The sequence below is a fragment of the Pelobates fuscus genome, chromosome 4, assembly GCF_036172605.1.
Source record: "Pelobates fuscus isolate aPelFus1 chromosome 4, aPelFus1.pri, whole genome shotgun sequence".
NCBI classification, from domain to species: domain Eukaryota; kingdom Metazoa; phylum Chordata; class Amphibia; order Anura; family Pelobatidae; genus Pelobates; species Pelobates fuscus.
Window position 1 is genome coordinate 257,258,674 of NC_086320.1, and position 11,879 is coordinate 257,270,552.

An 11,879-nucleotide genomic window follows, 5' to 3' on the forward strand; every position below is an offset into this window, starting at 1 on the left:
TCAAACATGTGATTCATGCAAGATGACCAAAGACTTTGCATGACCTGGAGGCATTTTGCCAAGACGAATAGGCAGCTATACCACCTGCAAGAATTAGGGACCTCATAAACAACTATTACTAAAGACTGCACACTGTCATTGATGCTAAATGGGGCAATACACAGTATTAAGAACTAAGGGTATGCAGACTTTTGAACAGTGGTAATTTCATTTTTTTTCTTTGTTGCCATGTTTTGTTTATGATTGTGCTATTCTCTTATAACCTACGGTTGAATATGAATCACATAAGAAATAAAAGAAATGTGTTTTACCTGTTCACTCATGTTTTCTTTAAAAATGGTACATATAGTACCAATTCTCCAAGGGTATGCAAACTTTTAAGCACCCCTGTATTTCCTTAACCCCAAATCAGAGCTAATTAGAACTTAATGTCAAATTGGAAAATAGACATAATCCAATTGTTTTGACAAGATCTGTTTTCTTAATTGATACTTTGCAATAATGTGTTGTCGTTTCATTCAGAATACAGATCGTGATATGGAAAAAATGAAAAAAGAATGTCAGAGATTTCGAGATCAGTTATTAGAAATGGAGCAGCGTTTGACTGAGCAACAAGCTGGATGTTTCTATACATTATCAGATGAAGATAGGTATGTAGGTTAAAGGTATGTAAGATGAATGTTTGGAGGGAGGACAGTACTACTACTACTCATTCTCTGCATCCAAGAGCTACACAGAGTCGTTTGCAATGGTAAAGAAAAACTCCAAACACCTAAGCACTTTAGCTTACTGAAGGGCTTTGTGTGAAGTGTGTCCTCTTTTTTTTTAATTTTTTTATAGATTTTAGATTTCAGTAGATATTTGCACTTTTATAAATGAACCTTGTTATACCCACTGGCTGTCAATCAGACAACCGTTCTTGTTACTTCCTTGTTTGTTTAGCTCAGTGGGACTATATTCAAGAGGAAGCAATTGCCCAGATCTCTTACCTTGCAAAGACTTCTCATTAAGCTGCTTTAAGTATTCTGTGATTCACTCTCATAAAAGGTCCGGGCTGGAGAAGAACCGGAGGGCTTGAAAAGGCTACAGACAAGAGATCTGCAGCTTTTGGAAGCTGTTTATAGATGCACCCCCCATTTTAGATATACCACTGCATAATGAAAAGTGTGTGTATAGATAGATAGATGTTTCGTAATACAAAAATAATTTTAAAAGTTCATCCAAAAATATTACACATATTTTTGCTCTAAATATTTTTTTATATATTAGAAAAAAATATATATTTTAATATGTTGAAAAAAAAATATTGTATTAAATATTAAATCATTTGGAAAGCTTATAAAACAATATAAATTAAGTCTTACATGGCTAAACTACCAGATTATAGATATATCTAGCAACATAGTGAGTCACAAGGTATTCAATATAATAACTGACAAAAAAAGTATCCAAGTGCTAGCGATGTAACTTGGTGACAGATAGCAGTATCATTTAATCCACTAGATGTCACTAGTCACTAGCACATCAGGCTCTAATATCAATTTTCATACTATTGCAAACAATTGGTATAATCTACTCTTTTGCATAGATTGTTATTGCAATCGTAACATAGTATTCAAAAAGACTGCCACTGATTCCCCTACTCTTACCAAAGTCAAAAGGAATAAGCCCAAGTCGTTGAGACCTAGTAATGTTAAGATCAATGAGGCAGCAGCCAATTTTAATAAAATGAAGCACAACATTATTAAATGGCTACAATCAGCGGATGATTAGGATCATATGTCTATTATATTAGGCTAACTGAAGGCTCGCCAGTTATGCTTTAGCTGTTGTAGGCTATTCCGTATACATCTTAATGGCATATAATGATGATATGCCATTAAGTTGATATACCACAATAAAGTGAAGGCATATAATATTGATATGTTTAATGAGGAGCTAAGAAGTTTAGGTTGTTAGGTGATGAGTTGCTAAGGTTTGAAGTTAAAGGTTTTGTCTCAAGAAACCAGAGATTATTTTGCCATAATATACACTTAATCATTTTATTTAGCTTGTTGAAGTTACTTAGTGTTAAAGTTGGGGTAGTCTAAGGGGTTAGTGTTATGGCTAGGTGCATTGGGTTAAGGTAATGAGGAGGTTAAGGGTTTGGGGTACTGTCAAAGCTGGTGCAAGGATTTTTGGCTACACAGGCAAAGAAGCATTTTGCCGCCCTCGTCCCCCCCAAAAAAGAGTTATCACCTGTGTTTTGTAACGCCCCTTTTGAATTTTTAGTATTTTATATTCCTCATTTGAATGTCTTACCCCCTGTAGCCCCTTTGTGTGTCTCTTACAACCCACCTTGTGTATTTCTTACTTCCCCCCCAATCCCTTTGTGTGTCTCCTACTTCCCCTCCAGACCCTCACCCTTTCTGTGTCTTTTTCTCTCCCACCCATGCCCCAGTCCCTTTGTGTCTTTCCTCCCAAGCCAAATGGCCTTAGATATACAGGCAAAAATACATACATGCACAAAGACACAAAAATACAGACACACAAACATACATGCACACAGACATAGTTATTCAGGTACACAGTCCCACAGTCATAAAAGGCAAACAATTAAACACACAGGCCCATACATACAGTCTTACAGAGACATGCAGACACTGTCATACAGAGACATACAGAGACCTAGATGTAGTTATACAGAGACATACAGACGCAGACATACAAATACATATCTGTCATATAGAGATAGAACCATACTGAGATACACAGGCAGTCATACACACAGTCACGATTACATACATCGTCTCAGCCCTGTGCAATCAGCAATGTCCTCCAAATGCTTTGGTAAAGCATTGGGAGGGCTGGAACCATCAAGATTGATGATCTCAGGCATGGAGGCAAGGCCAGTCAAGGCGATACCAGGGCAGCATGAGATAAAGGTGAGTAAAAACACCTTTCCCATGGGATTGGGTGGTACACCTAACTAAATAATTTAACACTGTAATGTCAGTAATGCATGTTTTATTCCTGACACTATAGTGTTACTTTAAATTTACACATAAAGTAGACAAACATGATTGGCCATCTCACTGGTTGTTCATTTATATGTCTGTATGGCACTTCATAGATATGGAATTTGTCTGAAAAGTCTTAAAAATTCAAAAGTGCATAATGAATAATGTTGTGTAAGTGTTAATCATTTTGGAAGGGGTGTAGGTATAATCCATAAAACCATAAATATAATTATGTAAAAAATTATTTTAATTGCTTATAGGGAAGAAATCAGAAGACTGTATTTGTTACGTCGAAGTGTTTTGAGGGAAGTTTCAGAACTGGAATTTCACTTGGATGAAAGAGCACGGAATGTTAAGGAGACCATATCAATGGTATCTAAAGTATACTACACTGTTCAATATATTTATTTTCAGTGGTGACTCTTAAAGCAACAGATAATTATAGTAATAATTAAAAAATGCCAAGTCTGTGTATAGACTGTGTATAGACCCAGACATCCTATGCCTGCTCCTAGAACTGATCCCTAGTGCCACTCATTTAATTAGCTTGGACTGCCTAAAAGAATTACATTTAAATGGTCAATTATTATTTCAATCAACAGATTATTAGAAAAGTATACTGATAAGTAATGTGTTGGTTTTCAAATGTGAAAATTCAGGCACTTTTTATCTGCTCATAATAAATATTTTGAATTACAGTTCTATTTTTTTTTATTCCTAAATGTATTGTAATTAGTAGAAATGTATTACACTATCATAGATATACATTATTATCTTACACTTTATACTTTACACCAGCGTTTCCTAATTGGTGTTCCGCAACAACAAAAATGGGGTTCCATCATGATATCGCCAACCAAAATGGCTGCTGCTATTTTATCACTAAACAGGGGCCCGGTCTTTAAGAACACGATTGGGCCCCTGTAGTATTGGTTGTCTGGGACGAAGTGATAGCAGATCACTTCCTCCCTGCTTCACAGAGTGGCTGCCGCGTGGTAGGGTGGGAGGAGGTGGCAGCTGGAGGCTGGAGACGGCCACCCAGACAGGCAGCAGCATGGATGGCAGAGTAGAGGCTGAAGTGGAGTGAGCTGCTGCACACTCACTCCCATCAGCCTCAGCCAACATCACCAGGACCCCAAGCAAGCCACCCTCCTGGACACATAGGGGAAGCTAACAGGAGGGTGGCTCTGATGTTCATCATATTGTGTATTTGCGTGTGTGCATCTGTGTAAAGGTGTGTGTATCAGTATGTTTGTATATACCAGTGTGTATCTGTGTGTGTATGTCAGTGTGTGTGCATGTTTCCCTGTGTGTATCAGATTGTGTGTAGCTGTGTGTATGTGACAGTGTGTGTATCTGTGTGTGTATGTGTCAGTGTGTGTATATATATCTGTATTTGCATGTGCCAATGTGTGTATCTGAGTGGTTGTGTATATGTCAGTATGTGTGTATCGTTATGTGTATGTACCAGTGTGTGTATCTGTGTGTCAAGGTATGTGCATGTGACAAGGTGTGTATGTAAATGTGTGTTTATATGTGTGACTGTGTGTTAATGTTTCTGTGTATCTGTGTAAGTATGTATGTGACAGTATATGTGCATAGATCCTAGCAAACAAACACCAACACAACATGCAAACATACCCCTGCAAACACAAACATTACATACAAAAACACCCCTGAATTCAAATTCCAAATGTATATACAAACACTCAAACAAACCCTTCACTCAAACACCAATATTACACACAAATGTACTACGTCCACACACACCCCTGCACACAAATGCAAACATTACTTACAAACACACTCCTGTTTCAAAATGCTAAAATGATATACAAACACCAACTGTACACACAAAAGCACACCTGCTCCTATGTACTACTATCAGTTTACTATCTGAGCTATGGAGCAAACAAAATGTTGGGTTCCATGGTGTTAGTGCGCTATGTCAAAGGGTGCCACAAGAAAATGTATATTAATCGGGAACCCCTGCTTTACACAAACTACACTAAAATCACATAGAGAGTTTCTGTGCATTGAATATCCACCTTGGTGATGTCAATTCATCTGATTTCATAGGATGAAAGCATCAGCTGACACTCTCAGCCATTGCATTTCTTCCAAATATGGAAAACTTGATATATTTAATGTGGAAGAGACACTTCCACTTTAGATATAGCAGAAAAGGGGGGACTGGCTGGAGGCACCTGGAAGATCCAGATAAGTGTTAAAACAAGGTACCAGAAAACTTTGTGTTTTAGTAGTCATGGCATTTAGACTGCAACTTTACTAGATTAATAGAACATCATTTTTGAAATAATAGTACTAATATAGACATAAAATAAAATATAAAACATGTATTTATATTTACTTGAAATAGTTTGAGTACACACAAATTCTAACAGGGTAATGGTAATAAAATGCAATTATTATTTCTAAAGACTAGTATATCAATGAGACAGACAAAGAATTCCTTTCTAAATTACTAAAATCCCCTTTAATACAGATGCTGTAAGTGATCCAAATCACAATATACTTAATCATCTGCTTCACTTTTAATTAAGTTAAATAAGTTAAGTGATATAATACAATTCCATGCTACACACTGCAGTACATCTAGCATTGTGCCCTGACATCAGTTTCAGGGAATAAATCAGAGTGCAAAAAAGACAAACAAAAACAAAACAAACAAACAAACAAACAAAAGTTTAATTGTTCCTTTAATTGGTACTATGTACAGTGATATGATTTTACTGTTTTAATTGTTTCATTCATTGTTTTATTTCTGTGCAGCAACTTGAACAGGTCTTGGATGAGCAATCAAGACTTTATTCTGAGCTTGAGTTATGCAACTGGGAACAAGAAAGAAGACAATTACAACATTATGATAGTACCAAGACTATGAGCAGTTTTACATCATCAGCATCTGCTAGTTATGACATAAATGAGAATGCGCATGCTCCCATTTTGAAATCAAATGAAATGGACAAAACAGAGACATCAAAGTCACAGACACAAAAGACAGACTTCATTGCCATTTTAGAGAATGTAAGTTATTTTTATATATAATAGTAACGAACGAAGCAGCAATGTGCATGGGTTTATTTGTCTTTATCAATGAGAAAAAAAAAGAGAACTGATAGGAGAGAGTAAGAAATAATAACTGTATCGCTGGTGGAGTGGCAAATATCAACCAATTAAGCTAGGTATTTCTAAGAATAAAACGTAACTTTTAATATATAGCGATTAATAGGTGAAATAAGTCACCACAACAAAAAGAAAAGGAAAACAAAATGCAAACAGAAATAATAATGTACATATTTACAAAACAATTAATCCTGCGTGTAGCTATAATGTCTTTATATGAAAATCTGGTAGTTCTACCCAAATATAGGGATATGAATACAGAGTAAGGTAGTACAGGCTGTAGCTTTGTGAGTTCAGGATAATAAAAAAATAAAATAAAATAAAAAACACCTGTAGCAGACAAGCAGTATAAGGAGAATAGAAAAATATCTAAATCTAAACTCCAAACAAAGGGATAAGGGGATGTCTCCCTCCCTTTTTAGAAAGAAAAAAGTAGTTTTTCATAATGTGCAGCGTTGCAATAAGAATACTAAGATATCAGAAAATGCTTGTAATACAGACTAAATGGTCTTGTTAGAGATAGTGCAACTAAAAAAGTCCAGCAATGTAGTGGGGGGAAAAAAAGCAACATTGTATTAGCTAATAGTCACTGCCAAACAATGTAGCCAATGTATGTCTGTATCAATAGGGGTGAGCAGGGAGAGGTAAAGTAAATACTAAGTAAATACTAATTCTGTGCCTTTGAGGGCACCCCTTAACCCAAAAATGCATGTTACCCCTAAATGGATGTATAAGAATGCCTCCCACCTCTAGAATCAATATAATGAAAGAAAGCTGGAGATTGTAATGATAGCCATTATTTTCACCAATATATGGGGACAGGTATTAGTGAATTTCTGTAAACGCTATTATAAGCCCGAACATGAGCTCACTTGTGATACAGTGGCTATGAAGTGTGCTTGTCAGAACCCCTGACGCACGTTTCGCCAATCTGGCTCATCATCCCCGTGTCTGTCTCCATCCAAGTCAACGGCGCCACCATCACCTCTACCTTACTGGCTCGCTGCCTAGGTGTTCTCTTTGACTCCAACCTCTCCTTTACCCCTCATGTCCAGTCGATTGCCAAATCCTGCTGATTCCATCTCAAAAACAAAGCTCGCACCCACCCCTATTTACCAGCAGAAACTGCTAAGGTGCTGGTCCATGCCATTGTTCTCTTTCGCCTTGAGTACTGCAATCCCCTTCTCAGTGGTCTTATGTGTTCCCAGCTTGCACTGCTGCAATCTATAATGAATGCGGCGGCGAGTCAAATTTTCTTGTCCACCCTCACCTCCCATGCCTCCCCCCTATGTCAGTCCCTACATTGACTTCCAGTTAGATATAGGGCTTAATTTAAGATTCTGGTGCAGTACAAGTCCCTACATAATGCTGCTCCAACCTACCTACCTTCCCTAATACACAAGTATGTCCTGTCGAGGCCCCTGCGCTCTGCGAAGACTTACGTCTATCCTCTGTCCGTACTCCCACCTCTGATGCTAGTCTTCAAGACTTTGGTCTCATCTGACCACAACACTTTCACCCAGTTCTCCTCTGAATCAATCAGATGTTCATTGGCAAACTTCAGACGGGCCTGTACATGTGCTTTCCTGAGCAGGGGGACCTTGCGGGTGCTGTAGGATTTTAGTCCTTCACGGCGTAGTGTGTTACCAATTGTTTTCTTGGTGACTATGGTCAGCTGCCTTGAGATCATTAACAAGATTCTCCCGTGTAGTTCTGGGCTGATTCCTCACTGTTCTCACGATCATTGAAACTCCACCAGGTGAAAACTTGCATGGAGCACAAGACTGAGGGAGACTGACAGTTATTCTGTGTTTCTTCCATTTGCGAATAATCACGCCAACTGTTGTCACGTTCTTACCAAGTTGCTTGGCGATGGTCTTGTAGCTCATTCCAGCCGTGTGTTGGTCTACACTCTTGTCCCTGACATCCTTGGACAGCTCTTTGATCTTGGCTATATTGGAGAGTTTGGAATCTGATTGATTGATTTTGTTATTCTGTCTCTAACTGTTAAAATACACCTACCATTAAAATTATATACTGATCTTTTCTTTGTCAGTGGACAAACGTTCAAAATCAGCAGGGGATCAAATACTTCTTTCCCTCACTGTATGCTGGATATAATAAAATGGGATTTTGGTTATGGTAGGTCAGGGGTAGGCAACCTTTAACACTCCAGATGTTGGGAACTACCTCTCCCCTGATGGTTTGTTAGCTTTATAGGTATAAAAAAAATTATGGGAGATGTCGTCCACAACATCTGGAGTGCTGAATGGTTGCCTATCCCTGAGGTAGACTGATGGATTCCCTGGGAATTTTTTTAGTTTAAAGCTCAAAATATTGTATTAAAGTCTAATATGTGTAAATTTTCTTCCTAGATTAAGAAAGCATTCAGAAACTTCAACAATTCTTGAAAATATTGCAAATTGTGGATGAAGACAATAAAAGGTGGATGTTGCCATCTCACATTCTTTGTGAAGGATCACTATGAAGCTAACGGTTACTCTTGTTTAGCATGGGTTTTAAAATGTTAAGGCACACTATCTAGCACTGAAATTGTGTTCTGTTTATTCAGTACTCAGAATGTATTGTTTGTTGTGGAACTATTTATTTGAATTGATTTTCTGAAATAGTGACTATTTCCCTACACTGTCCTTTCACAGAATAAATTTCAAATATTACATGTTGTACACATTCTACATGAGCACAGATTGTCTGTGGAGGAGTAATTGTACATGATCTAGGTGCTTTAGGACTTAATTGCCTATTACCAGCCTATTTGGCTTATGCACTAAACTTTCATTTTGCGGAGTCAGAATAGTACTCCATCTCAGTTATTGACACTATTTTATCCAACATTTTGTGTTCATCTATACTACTATTTAAGTAAATATATTCACATTATTTGTTTTTTATTTGAAAGATAAAGATAATGTAGAGAGTGTGTGTGTGTGTATATATATGTATATATATATATATATATATATATATATATATATATATATATATATATATATATATATATATAAAACTATGATTTATATTAAGGTTATAAACAAAAAAGTTTCTTTTAGTACAAACCTCGGCGGTTTATGTTGATAAATGTGTTTTCAGTACTATAAATCTATGGAGACTTTTATTAAGTCGAATTCATTCAACACTCGGATACGTTCACATTTTATTGTTTATTGTATTATATTGCTGTCTCCAAACAATTGATGTTTATTGAAAGAGAATGAATATAAAACATATTTACGTCTAAACACAGTCTTATAAAGTATAGTGCAACTCTCTGTTTTATGTTAGTGCCAACTGGCAACAAATTATTTTTTATCGTCATCTTGATGTTTTGGAATTGCATTATATGTGGATGCGTTTTTCAATATTACTCCTCCCAGTGCCAGAATGAGAGGATTATTTACATTTAAAGGGTGGAATACCACCGAAATCATGCAAACTAATGACATGTTACCCTATGGAAGTTTATTGCTAGGATAGAATTCTAGTAAAAAATTAAATGTGTTAAAGTAACATTCCATAACCACTACAGCCAGGGCCGCCACCAGGGGGTGACAGCCATGATGATTGTCACGGGCCCGGTGTTCTTGCGGGACCCGGACTGCACTTGTAATCCTCTGCATGCCTGAGCCCTGCCCTCCGATGTGCATATATATAGTGTGTGCCACTATATATATATGTCTCTGCAGGCCCTGCTGGCTTCCAAGATGGGCCCAGTATTCATTGACCTCCACCTACAGCACTATCACAAGCCGCAGCTGTAAATTGTTGCTGCGGGTTGCCATGACAACGCCCTGCGGCACACATTGCATACTGGGCTCACAACAGAAGTAGAGCACTGGCTGCTGGAGAGGAAGATGGAAACTGCTGGGCCCCTCTTTGCTGGCCCAACCAGTTAAGCCACCGGACCACCAGGAAATCCAGTGTCTACCCCTAAGCAGCATTTATACAACATAAATACACATCCACTACACACACACATCATCCAACACATAAACTACATCCACTACACACACACACACACACACACAGCATCCACAACACAAACATACACACACAGTATCCACCACATAAATACACAAACTGTCCCCACTACACAAACACACACTGCAATTAACATACACACAGCATCCACTACACAAACACACACTCTGCATTCACTATACACACTATTCAGTCACTATACACACTGCATCTAATACACACTAACATTCCATCTACAACAAAAACATACCCTCTAAATTCACTATACGCACTCTACATCCATTATATACACACTACATCCACTACACAAACACGCATTCGGCATTCACTATACACACACTACGTCTACTACACAAACATGCAGTCTGCATTCACTATACACACACGATACATCCACTACACAAACACACATTCTGCATTCACTATAAACACTACATCCACTATACAAACACTACTCTATCCACTACACAAACACACTCTGCATCTAATAAACAAACATACAACCTGCATCCACTATAAACATCACATCCACTTTACTCACACACTTTGCATCCACTACACACATTCTACAGCCACTATACACACACCAAATTCAGTACACACTCACTTCATCCTCATGGAATGAATCAGAATGGACACTGTGGGTGGATTTAGGGGTGGGACATGTGGGCGGACTTGAGGCGGGTCATGTGCATGGGCTTGGGGATGGGCCCCGTGACCTGAATTTCAAAATAACGGAGTAAGAATGCTTTAAGAAATTCAGGGATGTAGCTAAGGCTCTCACTAATAACAAAGAAAGTAAAATAAGTATAAATATATAAGCAAAACATAACTCAGATGCTGACTATAGTGTTTGTGAGATCATGCCATTTCCAGGTTGTTTTTAATAATACAATATTTATACATCTCCTGATATAAATGAATAACCCAAAATATAACATTTACAAAATGGATTGTGAGACATTTAAGTAATTTTATTTCAGAATAATTCTAGCAACTGTGTCCGTATACTGAAATAATTACTTTAACCCCTTAAGGACACATGACATGTGTGACATGTCATGATTCCCTTTTATTCCAGAAGGTTGGTCCTTAAGGGGTTAAATACATCTAAAATGGCTTGACTACTTACAATGGGGTGAGTGCCAAGACACTCCTTGCAACATCACCACTACTATGCACTGTTGCGGTTATGGTGCTTGGTGTGTTTCTTTAAAGGAACACAAATTAAAGTATTTAGAAAATTGGACAGACTAGATTGGCAGAATGGCTCTGATCTGCCATCACATTCTATGTTTCTCTGATTCTATATTTGGAGCTAACATATTAAAGTTAATCAAAACTCACTAACAAGGATATTGGTTCCAAAATCAGTTTTCACACATCCAAACCATTTCAAGAGTTAAGGATTTCCCAGTCTTTCTATTTTTTCACAATTATAAAACCTGAATCATTGAGGTGAATGAAGTCTAGAAGTGAAAAATAATTATTTTTTTAGCTCAATTTGTCGACAGACCAATGTAAGATAAGTAAATATTTTGTTGAGGTATTAACTTTTACTTGCATGTAGAGTTGAAATATAATTCAATGTGTGCGTAGAATTAAAAATAAACCACTAGACTAAAGAAGAGCAAGCGCTCAAAAAAGGGATGTAGCACCCATAATCCACTGCGCAAACCAGAAATATCATAGACCCGTAATATCTTCTCATTTGATAAGACAACCACAGTAATG

At 37.3% G+C, this 11,879-nt stretch overlaps 1 protein-coding gene across 2 annotated transcripts in view; it reads left to right on the forward strand.

Moving 5' to 3' along the window:
• The window catches only part of ITPRID1 (ITPR interacting domain containing 1), a 189,093-nt gene extending 180,103 nt beyond the window's left edge, over positions 1-8,990 (forward strand). For both annotated transcript variants that reach the window (XM_063452060.1, XM_063452061.1), the window contains exons 11-14: positions 523-650; positions 3,260-3,371; positions 5,793-6,047; positions 8,522-8,990. In XM_063452060.1, the coding sequence (XP_063308130.1) occupies positions 523-650; positions 3,260-3,371; positions 5,793-6,047; positions 8,522-8,557 (531 nt within the window). In that variant the 3' untranslated portion in view covers positions 8,558-8,990. The remainder of the gene's footprint in view (positions 1-522; positions 651-3,259; positions 3,372-5,792; positions 6,048-8,521) is intronic.
• The last annotated feature ends 2,889 nt before the right edge of the window (positions 8,991-11,879 follow it).